General features: G+C 39.1%; 1 protein-coding gene across 5 annotated transcripts in view; it reads right to left on the bottom strand.

The window, feature by feature from the left end:
• Positions 1-18,830, bottom strand: part of KIAA1549 (KIAA1549 ortholog) — a 143,632-nt gene that overhangs the window by 25,178 nt on the left and 99,624 nt on the right. For all 5 annotated transcript variants that reach the window (XR_010467486.1, XM_065038005.1, XM_065038024.1 and 2 more), the window contains exons 10-11: positions 18,203-18,387; positions 3,263-3,465 (exon numbers count right to left, since the gene is read on the bottom strand). Coding sequence is in view for 4 of the 5 variants with exons in the window: in XM_065038005.1 (XP_064894077.1) it covers positions 3,263-3,465; positions 18,203-18,387 (388 nt within the window). In the remaining variant the exon portion in view is untranslated. The remainder of the gene's footprint in view (positions 1-3,262; positions 3,466-18,202; positions 18,388-18,830) is intronic.

Below are 18,830 nucleotides of genomic sequence, written 5' to 3'. Positions count from 1 at the left end.
AAACATTAAAAAACAAACAAATCAACATGCAACATAAGTTTGCAAAGGGGCACAGTTATCACACACAAAGAATCCTATGCTAAAGTATCTTGTGAAGACTGCTAATATTTTCCACTGTTTATAAGTAAATTTATAATAAATTATCATAGTTAAGATATTCATTGCAACGATGTTACTGTTGTTGTGTGTGAAAACTGACTGCAACAGGATTCACATGTGACAAGATTGTTAACTAATCTTTCCTCTAAAATATACTTCAAGAAAACACTCTGCATTCGTAAGTAGTAGTTTACTTTTTCAGACAAAGGAATTAAATTAGAAATAAGAAACCTGTACAGGTAATTAGTCTAATATTCAGACTTGCTAACTCGCTGTTCTCTTGCTAATACTACAAGTCCACATGAGTATTTTACTGACTAGTTAAATGTAGGGCCATTCAGATATGCCACTTTTATGTATTTATCCATGCAGTCATGAGATTCTTAAAAACATTTGTTACTGACAAATTACAACCTCAGTGTTTATATTTTTTGTGGGTGATTACAGGAAAAAAAAATATACAGAAATACTGTGATTTTCCCCAACAGAATAATTCAGCTGTAAAATTATTCAGATAGTATAAAACCAGAAAAAATACAGGGCATACAGCATTGCCCAGCTGATGCAAAGCCTGTCTTTTCATATGGCACCAGCCTTTGTGATAGTGTCTCTAGTGACCATTTTGTCTTGTGAACATTCAGATTCTATTCGTGCATTAACTTTGTGAAGTGCAAGATTTGCCTGGGCTAGATGGAGATCTGAACTAGTTACTGGAGCTCTTGGCTAAATATCAACCTGCCTAGAGCACACAGACTAAGATAACTACACCCAGCCAGACAAATTCATTGGAAGTTAAACCAACTCCTCACAGCAGGCAATGCTTCAAATTCAACTCCCCTTTTCCTCCTCCCCGAAAAATGCACTGATAATTGAACAAAGTCTTTCATTCTTCTCTGCAGGACTGTAATACTAAGTCGTCCATCCCAATTAAAAAAAAATAGCAGGGAAAAAAAGAGAAGTGTTTCTCAATGAGCTTACAGATCTGTGCAATTGCATCTTTTCTCATTTTGTAAGGTGGAGGCGGTGGGCAGAGCTATCCTCTCCATCACCTTTGTCTTGGTTCAGCAGAGTATAAGGCTGGAGTTTCCTTTCCAGATCTGTTACTGACTTTCCATTTCACCTCACTGTGCCTTGTTTTCTTTTATACACTTTTCTCAGTCTATCTAAATTATCACTAAGTAAATTATAGGAACATAAATAGTGCTGACTCAACAATTATCAAAAGTGCTGAGGAATTTGCAGTTGTGTCCTCTCAAGCCAAAACAACAGGTCCAAGTCTCAGCTGGAGCCTACAGATGCCACGCTTTCTGAAGTCGGTTGTTTTTCTTGTTTGCTGTTTTTTTACAGATACAGAACGTCTACTCATATCACCACTGTATTTCCTGGCATTCAACAAACAGTCCTGAAATGCATTGTGATGAACTGAGTTCTGTATTTCCTCACAAAACAGAAAATAGATAAAACCAACATAACACACTGTGCTATCATTTCACATTTCAACTTCTGCCTCAGGGAATAAATGTTTTAAATCTTGAGCTGACATGGGCATGTCAGCATGTTAGGGAGATGATGGTAACATCTCCATAGTTAAGCCTAAAGGGAGATTTGCTCTTAACAGAGGATAAGGGAAAGGAGGGATATTCTCCTTTTTGAAGTGTTTGAATTTAGATGCTATTAAAAAAATAAATATCTTTGTTCCAAATTTGAACAATGATTCATTATTGTCTTCTGGGGAAGCACCATAATGTTAGCTCCTGAAAACTCTTCCTGCTTCATTTTCTGAATTATTCTAGATGAAATACAGCAAGAGCCTCAAGTTTAAATTTCTTTCTTATATGCATAAAATATAGATACGTTTCCTTCCCCTTAAGTATCATCTCTGCCTTAGGCCATTTTTGAAAGAAACACAAAACCACTAGTCCTCAAGGTTTACATTTGTTTTAATTTAAGCTACACCATAATGAGTTAGGTCATTTTTCTTCCATTATTTTCCCATTTTGCCCACCTTCCACTGTACCACTGGTAGTCTACTACTTGCAAGGCCTATAGGGAGTTAGGAAGACAGTCTCAGCATCTGAGAAGGTGGAAACTGAGCTCCGAGAATGTGGAAACTGAGCTTGCGAAGCCCATGCAGGGAAGATGAAGCAAGAATCTTAGAGCAACTGGAGCTTGCAAGGAAACACAGAAGTTTGAGCAGAGGATCAAGATGTGTCACAGACTCCTGCAGCTCAGGAAGAACCATTTCTTTCTCCCAACCTGTCACAGCATGAAGGTAAAAGCACAGGGGATGCTGAGCTGGAGACAAAGGAGTGCAAAAAATGAGAGGAAGGGAGATGAAGAAAGTGGAGCAGAGAGGAGCTGTTTGTGACTCACCATAGCACTTCTCTCCTCAGGGCTCCATTTTTTCCCCATCTATTACTTTCCTACTTTTTTTTTTTTAATTTTTTATTTTTTTTTTAAATGCATAGATCCTTCTTTACTGCATAGCTCTGTCAGACCACTTATCTTACAAACATAATCCTTTCCAGCAAGACACATTCACATCATTTGATTTTTGGAAAAGGTTGGGAAGTTACTGTTGAAGTTTGACAGACACTCCTCTACTTGCACAACTGTAAATTTTCACTCCCTTTCTGAAACAAAACTGGCTTGATATGAGAGCAACCAGATAGCCACAAACAAAAAACACTAGCAATCTTCCATGATTTTTTGAGATACTGCTTTTTTCTGGAAATTCCAGCTTATCATGTACGTACTGATCACTATTAATGTTACTGAAACACACTGCTATTCGTCACTAGTTTTTGCTTGTTTTTAACCACCCATTGCCTTAGTAGCTAAAGGTCACTACAAAGTGAACGCATCAGAAAACACAAACTTTATGTTTCCACTAAACAATCAGTGATTTGACTCCAGCCAACATAGTAGTGCCTTAAATACTCCTTTTAACTGGGCATGTTGCCTCTAAGATAAAAATGGACACTAAATTCTCACAACCTTGTACGAATGCGTAGCGAGGCGTAACACTGACAGCCCACTAGAAAACACAAGTCCCAGATCTCTAAAACAGTTCTGTCCACTGAAATTGCCTTAAAAAGACAGTAATTGCCAGCCATTAATAAACTTGCATCTACTACAACTTGTTTTTCCTCTGTGAACTGACCTCCCTCTGTGTCGAACAGTCTTTGAAGGCTTTGATGAATTCTTGGATTTGGGGCTGGGCACATCTCCGTTTTCAGATGGGGTAGTGTCCTTAATAGGTCCTGGTAAAGGAGCTGGCTCATGGATAATCAGGACATCATCTTTATTGTGCTGGCCCAGATGCTGCTTAGCGAAATCAAAGCCTTTCACACTGGGGGCTTGTAGCTGTGAGAGAAGAACAAAGACAAAAACCAGGAACAATGAGTGACAACAAAGAGAACAAAGGCTTTGGTGAAGATCTGCAGACAATGACCATTAGGAGGATGGTCAGGATATGGTAGTCTCCGGAATGAACATGAGAGCTGCAGGGAAAAGGAAAATACCACCCCCTACTCGTCCCCCCCCCATGATTCTGTCACCTTATTTAAGATACACAGTTCAAAACTCCTAATCAGCAAAACTACTTAAAAATAGCTTTCTGTAGCTGCCACATCTTTTCTCAGCTATTTCTTCAGATTTAATCATTGTGTGAGGAGCTTTTTGAATACTTGTGGGTGCAAGGCTGTAGATGCCTGTGTACTGACGGAAATGGTTACCACTGCCAGGTCATCTTTCCATTTGTTTCATTGTTTCCATTTCTGATTCTCATTTCCAAAAATGAGTGAAGTTAGTTTAAATAACTTGAGTAACATGTCATCGCTGATCTTCCTCATTTTGAGCACCCCAAATCTGCAGGAGGTCTGGGAGTTCTTGCACAAACACCTGGTTTAGCTGATGAAACATTTTGCAGATCTGAATTATACAGCAGCCTGGCAATGACTTTTCAGCCAGCATGGATGCCTCCAGCAAAGTACTGAAGATCTGGCTCTTAGGAATTTCATACTGAATAGACAGAAAAATATTTAAACGGCCTTGGAGTTTTGAGAAATTAGACACTTATCCTAGAGATCTTAATAAGGGTTTATGGATTCAACGGGTGTCTTGCTTGAGAAAGACACAGAATTGGGCCTTTCATTTTCCTAACTGTATTTATAAAAAGGCTAGTCTCACCTTGTCAGTGACTTGATTCAGACTTAATTTAATCAAGCCTCCAAGTTTCAAGTTCTCCTGCTGACTTTTTTGCGTCTTTGGAGTAATTAGACATTCTGAAATACTAATTAGAAGAAAGTTTTTCTTCAAGTCTCTCTCAATTTTATGTAGTTTGGAAGTTGAAAGTGGAAAGAAATGTTAACTCCAGTTTTCAAAGTACATGTACACACACAGCACAGCACACGCATAAAACCTTCTGTGTGTTCCCAGGGCTGATTTCCTGCAAAGTGAAGCATGTGTTGGAGTGCGCGTTTATGGGTGCGTCAGGTTCCAGATGTTTAAATGAACCCCCTTTCATAAAGGTTGGCATAACAGCATAGCTAACTACAAACATACTCGTCTGATACCATGCCAAAGATAAGCTTGCCTAAGGAATATTCTGAAACAATCTCTTCAAAATATTTTCTCAGTAAGCACACATTTTCCAAATGGTTCCTAGAAAGGGCGTTGCAGTAGAGCAAACTGCCTATTTAAACCAGTAGATGGCAACAAAAGCTCTCCTGTAAAATCTAACAACTATCCAAAGGGTTGAGGTTTCAGAGTTTATTTCTCACAAAATGAGTAAGCCAATTATTGAACAGATCTGAACATTTCCCACTATATTCCACTTTTGTGGAGCTTCACAACAGTGCCTTCACTTCAGCATTATGGGTGATATAATTACTGAATTTATGCAACTTGTCGCAACCACTGACTCGAAAAGGCACTGTTGGGTTAGACCAGGTGAAAGTGTAACTGTTTTGGCATTTTTTGAGTCATAGCCATCTATCAAATCCTTCCTGAAACATCTCCCCCTCTGAGAGCTGAACATTGTCTTCAGGCTCTTGCTCGCTTAAAAACCAAACCAAACAACTGAACCCAAATCTCTATGCCTTTTTTCCAAAGTTCTTGTGAGGAGGAACTTCTCACTGCTGCCAGAATTATCATGCCAGCTTGCCTAACTCTTTAAATACTCCACCCTTGTGCCTATACAACCCTGCTGCTGATACTCAATGATCATTTTTTCTGTTTCACTACATTCCCCTCCCTTGACTCCAGCCTCCTTTGCCCCAAAGATGATGCCAGGCTTCACCATGTGCTAAGCACAATTATTTCACACACACACACAAGTGGTGTTCCTCTACCCTTTCTTAAGCCCCCTTGACTTTACCTGCAAAGACACTACACTTTTTTGAATAGAGTAACAGGTGGGGTGAGCAGGGAGGACTAAAAAGACAAACATTCTAGAAATAATGAAATGACTAGGAAATAACGAGTATGGTTTTATTTAGATTACTGTGTGCATCAAGCATGTGTTTCAACCTACCTTAGAGTTAACTCTAACATACTGGGTTTGTAAACCCTCTGGGGAGAAAAGTAACATGCAAACATATAAATTTTCAAACTTTCAACTTTGAATAGTCTTATTCCTAGCTGTAGCACTATGCTGAAGCATAACCTTTAGTCTAAGCACAGTTACGGAAACAGATACGTGTACAAGTATGCGCACCACAGCAGATGTATGCACAAATGTTTATCTGCAGACAGACCACACAGAAGCTGAATTGAAAGACTGCTAGTATTGCAAAGACAGGCATTCACACTGTAAGAAAAGGCACAGTTAAGATTATCTGAACAATCATAACTGGATCCTCCCATGTACAACCATTGCAATAGAGTGTTGAGTTACAAAAATCATAAATTTGTTTCTTCCACAGGAACTCTCTTGCTCTCTGCCACCCTGCAGCATCCTTGGCATAGGCTGGGCATTCCACTGTAAGTCAAAGCTGGGTAGAATCTACAAATGTTACTTGTAGAACCAGGATGCCCATCTCATTTCATATGCAGAAGCCAGCAAATACAGAATGAAAGGAGAGAATGCAAGATGAGAAAGGATGTATTATTCGACGCACATCTGCAGCTAGGGTGGCTGAGACTTTTTAAGTGGATTTCACGGACATTTGCTGGCAACAGAGGACTGCCGAGTCTCAGGTCTCACCATCCCAGGCCTCAAGAAGCACTCAGTGCAGGCACCACAGAACCTGTGGCTCTATTTTCCTAAAGCTACAGGAAGTCAACTTCTCATCTGGTCTTACTCCTTGACAGGCACAGCCAGTCTCTCCATCACACTCTTCTCACCCCTCTCTCCTTCTGCCTGCCAGCTGCCAGTTCCAGTTTACACTATCCAAGAGCCTGAGGCTCAGTGCTCCTTATTCCTTTATTCGGCCTTGTAACAACCTCTGTGTACAGCAACAGATAAAAAAAACTCTCTTGGTTTTTAAGTGACAGCTCTACAGAGCTTATGCGCCCAGAACAGGTATAATCCTATGATAATTTAACTGGTAAACCTCTAACAAGACTCTGTCAATCTCATGCAAACATCTTCCCAGAGGTCTAAAAATTAGTTAGAAATGGGCAATTCCCCATTGAATCGGCAAAAGCATCTCCCTCACACAAAACAACCTTCTGTTTACTTTCTTTCCCCATCCCGCACCCCCAAAGGCTGAGAACATCCACTAGAGCCTCTCTAAAACGATTTTTTAAATTTGGATGGAGCATTCTATTTTATCTTAGCCTTGTTCTTTAAAAGATGAAGCTCTTCTTGCCACTGTAAAAAAAAAATTAGTACAAAACTGACACTTTAACAGAAAACTTGGGCCTGAATGATTCAAATCTTGCAGAGTTCTGTACAGCCAAATAATAACATTTCTAGATATCTCCTGCTAAAAAAGCTAAAGTTGGCACTACCAACTACAGTCAATAAATGAACAGAATGTATGTGTATATGTATTTGCATATATGAACAAAAAATGAAAATACATATATAAAAAACCTGATATATGACTGAATATGAAAAGATGGTCCTCAACAAAAAAAAGACAAAATTATTTATTAAAAATAATAACCATTATTAGAGAAATAGAAATACTAATATAATTACTACTGCAGAAACAATGCCAACAGAAACCCACTTTGTTTTCTTAAAAAAAAACCAACTACACTGCTGATATCTCACCTCTTAGACCACGGCAAGATTGATGACTTTTAACTCAGAATGGATATCAACCAAAATCTACATTTTCTGTGAAAAGTGTCTGAAAGACACTGAAACGCAGCTCTGCTTTCTGAAAGACTAGATGGTCAGATCACTGAGACTCAGTGGAATGCATGAACAGTGTTGTTCCAGACTCAAGAGGCTTCCTACAATACATTTTTTTATGAACTTCTGTGTACCACCTGCCACATTCTTCCTTTTGTTTATATCAAGTTATATAGTGTACCAGATTGGACAAACTCTGCTCATCTTAGAACAGGTAGTCAAAATACTGTGTGTGGATCAGTCATCCACTACTTATAACTTCACCACCACCACGTAAATAGTACAATCTCTTTTTAAGAGTACGTTTGTGCTGATACCGTTACCTATTCAGGTGCTGAAAACGAGCCCATTTTAACAGCCTCAAGTGCCTTTAACTAACACTGCATAAAATCAGTATTAGTAAAGATTTGTTGTTTTAAATGCAAGTTGTTAGAGAAGGTTTTAATTTGTTTTATCTTTATATATTTGTGAAAGGGAAAAGACAAACTACTCTGAAGGTTACCACCAATATGAACATGTCTTAGCTATGGCATTTGTAAGGCATTATATTATTATACAAATGCAGAACCTGCGGAAATCTAACAAGAAGATAATTTCAAATTGTTAAGTCAAGACAGTGCTTTAATTCCATTGTTACATACTGAAAGATAAAAAGTATTTGAAGCTCAATTTGTAGAAAAAGAAAATAATTTCTGCAGAGGCCTACAAAGCCTGTGCACCTTGGTCAAGACTTATTCTATTAAAGCAGCTAATACTTTCAGTACTGTTCAAGTCACAGAAATATAATATGGTTGCCAATATACTGTTTTGCTAAATGCAGAGACACACCGGGAATGTCAATAATGTGTCTCCTCAAGAAAACAAATACCACACGCACAGGTCAGTGAATAATTTCAGCAAAAAGCAGAAGAGAAGAAATACACTTACTCAGTATTCTTTTTGTAGTTACTACAAGTGGCATTTGAATTTACACATAATATGAAGAATAATGTATTAAGAATATTTTCTCTTAATTTTATACCACAGACTTTCCTTGTTCCTTTTAGAGACAGACCCATTGAGCAGAAGTTGTTAAAATAAATTTCTAAGGAAACAAAGGAGCTAAATATAATTTCAAAAATAAAACTTCAGTGTTGGTACATAAGCTATCCACAGGACAGGTATCCCTGTAAAGAAGTCATCATGAAACAGTTTAGGTTGGAAGGGACCGTTACAGATCATCTAGTCCAACCCCCTGCCATGAGCAGGGACATCTTCAACTAGATCAGGTTGCTCAGAGCCCCGTCCAGCCTGGCCTTGAATGTCTCCAGGGATGGGGCATCTACCACCTCTCTGGGCAACTTGGGCCAGGGTTTCACCACCCGCATTGTAAAAAACTCTTCCTCATGTCTAGCCTGAATCTCCCCTCCTTTAGTTTAAAACCATTACCCCTTGTCCTCTTGTAACAGGCCCTGCTAAAGAGTCTGTCCCCATCTTTCTTATAGGCCCCTTTTAAGCACTGAAAGGCAGCAATAAGGTCTCCCTGGAGTCTTCTCTTCTCCAGGCTGAACAAACCCAACTCTCTCAGCCTGTCCTCACAGGAGAGCTGTTCCAAGTCCTGCTGAGTTATGACTTTACTAACATGCAAGAACATGGAATGTTACCAAAATGACAGGATAAAGAAACCTTACAGAAAAAAAAAGTTTTTAAATCTGCTAGTTTTAATGCAGCAAGGCAATGAGAATCAGTATTCTTAAAAACAATATGGATTTAAGATGTCAGTTTGATTTAGGATGTCTTGAAGTAATTACAGATCACAAACTGCCTTCCTTTATCTGGGATTCATACCACTGAACCTTTCTCTGTATACCCAGGTACCATAGCATAGGGTAGTGTGAATTTACTGTCTTAATTTCACGATGCACCGGTAAGGACAATTCCTTGCACCTGCTACTGTGCTTGCTAGGGTCTTCTTAATTTTAACTCATTTGTTTCACCATGCTTCCACTATCCCATCCAAGATGGCACCTACTTCTTCCTCCCACAAGAATAATTCATCCATATTGTTTGCAGTGACTGTTCCATGAGATATTTAAAACACCTACCAATAAATAAGAATTTAGAAATACTGATGCATGTTCACCTTTCTCAGTCTCATTTTCCTATTCAGCTCATTCTTCTAATATCATTCCTACCCCTTATGCACATAAGTATACCCTCTGTATTTTTGTTTACTTCATTTCCCTGCAACATAAAACCCTTTGGGATCATACCCAGGGACTGCCCGTAAAGTATGCATACAAATTATACATGCAATTCAATAAAAATAATGTATTTCCGACTTAAGACAAAAGAAACCTTTGTTAATGAAAAAAGTGTATTAAAAGAAGACCCATTTGTGTTCCTCAAGGTCTTTTTGTGCCATTGGTGCAATTTCCCTATCAAATGGGATATGATGCAACCAACTTGTGCCATCAGCACAAATTCGTTTTCAGTCTACTTTAAAAAAAACTACTAAACATCACTAAGAAATGTGCAGAGCGATCCTTCAGTGTTGCTGGTTTAGGAAATGCCTTTGAGCTCCAAATGAAAAAAAAGGTCTTTAATTTGATTTAAATACTTTCACTTGATAACTGTGTATGTATGTAAAAAGAAGTATATGTGCAATGGCAGTTCACTATATTGCCTCTTAGGTGGGATGCCATCACCCTTCCACTACGGAGTGTTCCAGCCTGTATCCTCTATGACAAGCCCCATCCCAAGAAGCAGCAGGATTTTGAGATCTGAGGGCCAAAAAAAGGAGTTGCGTGTACAAAATGCTGCCCATTTTCTCATCTCTGACCAAGTACCTCTTCATACATATTACATCTCACATTGGTCATCGCAATAGCACTTCTGTCAACTATCACCATTAGTGGGAATATGTAAAGCAGTTGAGCAAACCTGTCCTTGTGGAGAAAAAACATGCTTACGGTTGCATGGGCCTCTACCATCAAGTTGGGGAGAAGTAGTGTATGGCATAGCCAGCGCTGGTGCAGAAGAAAATCAGGACAAGATCGTGTACAGCCTCTGGCCCTCCTCCCCTCCTCTGAATAGTCAAATCTGCGGTTTACTGCTAACTGCCAAACAAACAGTAGGTAAAGCAAGAATTCCACAAAAAATACCACCTCAGGAATTTTGCTTCTGGAGTAAGATTAAAAACAAATAAAGAAACCTGCAAACTTACAAAACTTTATAAAGCCTGAAATTCTCAAGACACCTGTTCTGAAATATTTTCTTAAGACAGATTCTTCTCATGGATTTTCATCATTCCTCCTCTATTCCTTTGTGCATTTCTTCCTGTCACACTAATATTACCATGACAGCTCAGTAAATTTTGCAAAATACAAGAGGGATCATGTTGTTGAAATCCCTTAACTCTGAGTACATCTATGCCCACAGGCTGCTGAGATAACTGCTGTAACAGGCAGAATTTTGTGTCTGAATCACATACGGTTTTAGCCTTCCTTCTCAGACAGAAATGCTGCAGGGTGGATATTACCTTAATCACAGTTTGGTGAGGTTCCTTTGCACACCAGTTGGACAAAAGTGTCAGAAGTAAGTTAGGAAAAGATGACTGACTTTATAGGATCACTGCTGTGTATCAGTTCCACTAGCCTTTTGTCCATAAGTTATGTCAACCAATGACTCCTCCACGGCCATGTACACAACTCTGACGTCAACTGCAACTTCTAAAAGAGGTATCACAACACATAATATATTATAAATTGAGAAAACTCCTTTCTCAACTTGTGAGCAAAATACATTCATAGCACGGCTTTTATTGTCTGGACAGAGAACACAGCAACACAGTCCAGAAACACTTTCTCTCCAAAAATAATGAGAAAAATGCTAACAGACTTTTAAGATAGAGCATAGGTCAGCAACTTTCACTTATTTTTGTATTGGTTTAATTCACACAGAAAGTGCATTCACGTATGTCATAGAAATAATCTGCTTGCTGAAACAAAGCTATGAGTGACTAGCAACATTAAAACCTTAGTCTACAATGATTTGATGCTGGCCCACTTCCTTGTTCCCAAAATAGCTAAATTCTACAGTAAACTCTTTATCATCTTTCGTTAGGAAAGAATTTATTTCCTCAGCACTAAGGTAGTCTCAGTGGACTATTATGTCTAGGACGGTATAAAGTTTATCCATGTTTTGAAAATGGATTATTTTTCTGTTTAAGTCCTTTTCAAATGCTGCCTCCATATAAACGTCACTCTATAAATCCATACATTTTGAATAACATATTCAGTTCTAGTCTTCCCCTCTCAAAAAGGATGGAAAAGAATTCGAAATTGTTCAGCTTTTTCAAAGGCTAGCAGTTGGTTCAAAGGTCAGTTCAAAAGAAGGGATGAGAAAATTGGGCCTCCTCTGTCTGGAAAAAAGAGTTTATGGAAATGAGAATGTGAGGGAGATCTGTAAAGTCAGTATTGGCAAGGAGCAGGGGCCCACAAATCAGCTGTTCACTGCTCCCTTCAATACAAGGACTAAGAAACATCACAGAAAACAAAGAGGTGGCAGGATAAAAGTAAGACAAAACAAGATGACATGGTTCTTCACATAACATGCTGTGGAAATTCCTGTCAACAGCTCAGATGGGTTTAGAAAGACCGGACAAATTCATGGAAGAGAAATCTGTTGAAGGCTGCTATATCTTGTCAGTTCTACAGAAAGTCCCTGAGACACAAATAACTGGAGGCTGAAGAGTTACTCAAGGCAAAGCATCACATGTACTTGCCCTGTTTTAGTTCCCTTCTACGGGCTTTTGCTTTTGGCTCCTGCGCTAGCTGGCCTTTAGGCCTGACCTCAAGACAACTAACTCATATGCTTGTAAAAAAGCAGATGGAGACATTTTACTTTTTGTATCTATCAGTATAAGCAGTATATCTAAGCGGGGTATCTTTTTACTACAATTTATGAATAGTTGATCCTCATTACAGAAGAAGAATAACTACAAAAAAGCTCATGCAGATGAATTGCCATGAGAGAAATGTATTGTTAAGAAATAATTAAGATGTTGAATACTGTGTTGCTTGTTAGAATCCAGCTATTGACTCTAAAGCAGAACCTGTATGCCAATTCCAAAAGGACAACATTTTGGATAGTTAGTCAAGCTTGCTATTAGAAATGAATGATATTTGTTATGCAAACAGTAGGCACAGACATGAAGACATGAATCTCTCGCAGAAACTCACGTCAGTTTTCAAGTAGTTTTTGTAAGATTTATGTCAGTTGCCTTTCTTAACATGAGTATCTTTTGACTGGAATTGTTCTGCAATGCAGAGCTCTTGCCTCGACATTATACAGATGAACAAAAGCATTACAGGATGTCAAAACATCACAAGAATTCTTTATATCAGGAGCAGAAGCCTAGTATTTAGCCTCCAGCAGGGCTGGCCTCTCTGATCCTGGGAACATCCAAGATGTAGTCTACTGAATACACAATAATAAGCAAAACTCTCAATTCAGAGGTGTAAAGTTACACCTGACACATGAGATGCAGATATCAGATATCCCTGCTTGGGGGGGCGGAAATAAAAATCCAGACAAGCTTCTCTAAGACATCTTGCAGAATGCATGACTCATTACTTGTAACTGAGTGACACAGGGAGGTCTGGCTGGCTGTCAGAAACAGCGTGGATTAGAGCAGAAATGTAAGGGCTGGTAATGGTCCCCGGGTGATCACAAATAAGCTGAGGTTTGCTGGCACACGATGCAAACTGGCAGCCCTCCAGCTCCGGCACCACCTGTGCTACTGCTCACCGAGAGGTAAGGTACCATATGCTTTGTCCTAAGCTTCGCAGGGACTGACCCACCCCGCCTCTCCCACACGTGGACATACAGGATGGACAATGAGCCAGAGAAACATGTTCAGCCTATAAGAACAACGGTGGCACAAAGAGGGCCCCAGAGAAGAGTGACTCCTGGCTGGAAAAGCAGGCCTTTTTTTACCCGCTAGGGTTCTAGGATGTACCCTTGGAAAAACTAGGAGCTGAGCAAATCACTCCAAGTTAGCACTGCAAAGACCATGACTTCAGCATGCGCAGCATTTACAGGAGAGCATCTGAGACCTTCTAAATAAACCATCAATGAGCTTGTCTACAGGTGTGAGATTCTTGTCATTAGGGCAGGGAGCCTTTCCCTGAGTAACTGTCTAGAGCTGAAACTAACTCTGAAAAATCCTAGCAAGGGCTTCGACTTTTTTCTCCAAATGCTTGTACACAGCAGGGAAAGTGACATCTCTACTTAACCAGGTTCCATTTTAATTTTTGGGTGTCCATAGAGAAAGAAATAACATTAGCAACTTTGTTTCCATTACAGATAACAAGTAGAATGTGGGGTTTTTTTCTCCCTGGGGAAGAAGAAAAGGGTTGAGGGCATTTTTTGCACAAAAACATCAGTAGTCCAGTAGAGAGCAGAAAGATGATTTGAGCACTAAAGATATTTATGCATTTTTATTTTAAGAAGAAAAATAACCCATGGCATAAATTCAACTGTCCACTTCTGCAAGTAAAAAAGCTCAGGTTGAGACAATGTTTTGGTGGATATAGGCAATGGCAAGAGAGAAAATCCTGTAATTTAAAAATGCTGTTTATGCATCTTTTTACTTCCAAAGACATCTTTATCCTATGCAGTAACCCAGATCACATCAAGGTGAATTTCCAGTAGGATGCTATGGCTTACAGAACATGTCATGAATACTTCATGTGCCCTTTAAATATCTTAGTTCCATCTCTTGAAAAGAATTATCCTTGCACAGACCAATGAATCTTGCATAGAAATTCACTGCTCTGACCTGCTTCCTTAGCTCCCAGTTTAAAAAGGGTCCAAATAACTTTGATCTAAGCATGTTTTCCCATCTAATCTCCAAAATGAAAAAGGTAATCTAATATTTTTCAGGTATTGTTAGTCCTGTTCTGAGGCAGAGGAATTGATTACCTAAGCAGAGTCTGTTCGAGTTCCAGTATTTTTATTATCTTCAAACCTGGTTTTCGTAGCATCAGTTCCCCCAAAAGTCTCCTCTCACATGTATTTATGTTTATGTTCACTGAAGTAGCAGACTTCTGAGACTATGCAGAAGTAAAACATTCCTTGCTATCGTTTGAGTTCAGGCTCTCTATATATCCTTTGCAAAAAATAACATTATGAGTCTTTTTAAGAAAGACCCATCTGTCAGCCTATCTACAACACATTGATCCTGTGATGAAACTAGAAGGAAAACTGGAAAGAACAGAAACTGGTAGAGTGGCACAGTACATTTAATCTATAGAACAGTCTACCCTGCCCATGTCCCCACCTTAGAAGAAACATTATCTTTGTATTATCTACTTTATCTTTGAGAGTGACCTGGCCTTGAGGATAGGGACAAGCGGCAAAAATGGACTCAAGCCCAGCTTCAGGGCTGCCACGGCACATAAATAACAGATGCAATTTTGGGTACTTCTGCAGATTTGTCACCGCAGGGTCTGAGTATTTTCCGACACAGCTATGCCTGCTGAAGTGGAAAATACGCTATTATCAACAGTCAAAAGTGAGGGAATGTGACCCAAATATTCTAAAGGGGTGTCCACAGAGCAGATTTGGGACCAAAGCAGGTTAGCTGTGCTGGTATGATATGCTGGCCAGTGTGAATGGATTCTTGCATAATGCAACTACCTGGTGATTTTTACCTTCACTGATGTGTACCATTGGGGCACACCCAAAAGGCAGGAAGGGTCTTAGCATCAACAGAAAATACTACTGGTTTGCTCCACCAGAACATAGACTGTGAGGGTATGCAGCATATGACTTACTTTTAATGGTGGCCACAGAAACACAGAAATCACACCTGCTCCATAAAAGTAAACCTTTACATATAGAAGATTAAAATTAAAACTCAAATAATTATATTGTCTGAGTGCATATCACAATATTTCAGGACAAAGCAGGAGTTTAAAACCAGAATTAAGTGATTAAGTGAAAAGAAGGAAGAAAGAAAACATGGTACTAGATGACACATGGGACTCTAGAATCCTGAAAATATGCAGCATCTCTAAAGCACCTCTCTGAAGAGAAGAATGCAAATTTGTAAGAGACTCTAAACTGACAATAAAAAGCTGCTGCAAAACTTATGTCTTACTTATGTAATCTGCATTACCGTACATTTACAGAAGTTCTCTCTCTTGACATTTCAAGGAATCAGCCTTTTAGTGGCAAAGTCTTTCCTTGGCAGCATGAAGCAAACAGGCTTTTCTCCCACCCCACTCCCAACCTTGTTCCAGGCTTTTAAGTCACAGGTGACATAATTTGCTATCAGCTGCTACTGTGAACTCTAACAGACTATTATGCTGCCCACTGATCTGCTATGTTAAAATGGCTAATTAAACATGCTGAAAAAAAGATCCACCAGTGCAGTATGATATCCTATTTCATCTGAACAAGAAAAAGGTGTCTCAGGTTACTGTCTTCCAACCAACACACATTTTCAAGTGCGATCCACATTGTAGACTTACCACATGGTTGAAAAGAATTATCTTCAGTTGCCAGTACAGATATGCCATGCATATGCTAATGAAATACTTTGATATTTATATATTCCATTTCTATATTTACATTAAAAGAAAATTTTTTAAAGATTAATGGAAGCGAGAAGAGCGAGCACTGTAAGTGCCCCTTTATGGATTTCACCAATGAAATATTGATTCCAAGAGAAAAACACAGATCTTTAACCTAAATATCCTTCCATTTAGAGATGTAGTACAGGCTTTTGCTTCACTTTGGTACCAAAGTCAAGCTCTGTAAAGATGGAATGGAATAACTGTGGGTACAGTGAGGAATGGGGAGCCCCAGTCAATTTTTCAATTCAAGTTTATTTACAGGCCTAAATCCTTTGATGATTTCTTTGCATTTAATGTAATAAAAAGTATAAAAAACACACAAAATTTTAAAGGGTGGGACCAGATCAAATGTCCCTCATCATTTGTACACTGTTATGATTATCTGAAGGTCTTTAGTGCCTGTTAAGTATGCCTTATTCCGATCTGGAATACCAACCCGTGTTTGACCACACAAAGATATCCCAAAGACAGCTTGCTACTAAGAAAGAGTATGACTCTAGTTCTGGATCTTGGGTAAAGGAGGGAAATGGTTTTCAAAGTAGATTCTGGCAGTTATTTGATGTGCTAAGTGATAAAAATTTAAGACACTTTTTATTTTATTGCTTTATCTCATTTAGTATTAAAGTATGAGCCATCCACCAGCACCAGGACTGGACTAAATGTCCATTCTGGTTCTTTCTGGTTGGCTTGCAGTGACTTGCCTAAAGAAGGCAAAGTGACAGGCTCCCTAGGCGAACTGAAATGAGACTTGCATACAAACAAGTTTAAGGCTTCTGACTCATGAATGATTAAGATGAGGAATACAGTGGAAGCAATGGAGAAAAACAATGGAGCCGTTTTCCCAAAAGAAAGTAAAATTACAAAAGATGTTTTTGGCCTTACAGCCAAACCGACCGCTTTCTTACAAAAATCTTGCACCAGCAGAAGGGTAGTGAAAATGTATGTGATGAAATAGTGTACCAAGGGTAAAGAACCTCTCCTGCTTTTTTGTATGACCCTTCTCACACTAGCCAAAACTACTGTGTGGAACTTCTTCAATCAAAATCCACATTATGTATTACCACAGTACAGGTGCAACAAGGTACCAGGGGGAGAAGTTCATCAAAGGGTACCACTTGTAGCCGACCTTGATTCTGACACACTAAATCTGCAATGGCAACACAAGAGGAAGTTACTATTGATTTGTTCTGACTGCTTTGGAAGTGCAACTGCTTCCTGCTTCTCTCGTCTTTCACATCATTAATTATCTTGAACGAGAGCATGGTCTACAGACAAGGCTTGTTACAGATAGAACTATATGACTGAACATGAGGTGACAGTACAAGAACACGACTACAGTACTACAGGATTAGCACAGGCAGATTATTTTACCTTTTATAACGTCTCTGAAAATATAATCAGTAATAACCACCTCTGACACACAGCCTGGTTCTTTCCAGTTGTAAAAAGGAAAAGTAGGATTTGTAACCCTTTAGTCACTTCTCCATTTTTTTTAATGAATACAGACTTTGTGAAAATCCTGGGTCACATATTTTTTAATTTACCGTCTTGGGCAGGAAAAAGACAGACTTCTGAATTCCTCACCATCTTAACCCAGTCCTCCAACAGTCCAGTCGACATGCTCACCCATGAAGTCTCATGCAGATTCACTAATTGAAGTTTTAGTCCTGCAACAAGCTCTCACAACAGTGACATGAGCCCTGGCAGAATGCGGAGCAGCAAGGATAGGCTCTAGCAAATTCTAATTCCAGCATGAGGTACAATGGATGGTGTGGTTTAGCTGTCAAATCAGTTCAGCAGAAGCTTTCCAAAGAAAAATTCAGCCCTCTGCAGAAAACAAGGTCAGTGATTCAACACTCAGTACACTTCCTCTTACTCAATCCTAGCCAGAGCCTTGAAGTGATAAAGAAAGGTTAGAAAGGTTACTTTCAACCTCAGTGCCCACATTTCTGAAGGACGTATCTGTCTAAATGCAATATCATATGCCTAGGAGAACAAATAAAACACTATGGGATTCTTGACTTCAACTATAATTTGAATTTTTTCCTTAACTGGAAGGCTTTGAAACTGTTTCCACAGGCTATTTAAGGATTCTGGGTGTTCCCTAGACTCCCACATTTATTTCTGCTCAGAATAATCAAGCTCCTCTCAGCACAGCTTCCCCTTTTACCTTCTGTCGCTGCTGAATGTTGCTCATCGTGTCTGGCTGAAACTCCAGTTTGTCTGTTCGACAAAGTTTCCAGTACAAAATAATGACGATCAGAAGGACCACTGCAACTGGGACTGCCACACCAACAATAATCCATAGGTTGCTATTCTGTGACTCTGAGGTGGACTCCTTCAGCTTCTCCACAGCTGTGAAGTTAAAAGGAAGACAGCAATATTATGTGGTTATATATTTTAAACTGAGGACGCTTAAGGGTTACATATTTTTATGTTCTTGTAGATGTTAGTTAAGGCATTTATCAGAAACCAGTTACACATGACATGAAATGTCATACCACCTATAAGTTAACGTATGTCATGGTCAGGAAGCATGGGGCAGGTGATCGATTGTCCTGGCCTACCTCCTTCTGAAGACATGTGCTTAAAATACTAACGTAAATGCACTTCTGCCTTTCATCATTCTGCAACCTGAAACTGAGCTGACACAGTGAAACAGGTGCAGAAAAATGACTTACCACTAACTGCAAGGTGAGAAGGACATTTCAATAGTATTGCTTGTTTCCTGCTTTAAGCAGTATTATCAGCTGCCTCTTCTTTTTAGTAATATATTTTGTTACCTTCCCCATCAATAA

Source organism: Columba livia, chromosome 1, assembly GCF_036013475.1.
Source record: "Columba livia isolate bColLiv1 breed racing homer chromosome 1, bColLiv1.pat.W.v2, whole genome shotgun sequence".
In the NCBI taxonomy this organism is placed as follows: domain Eukaryota; kingdom Metazoa; phylum Chordata; class Aves; order Columbiformes; family Columbidae; genus Columba; species Columba livia.
This window is presented reverse-complemented; position numbering and strand designations above follow the sequence as displayed.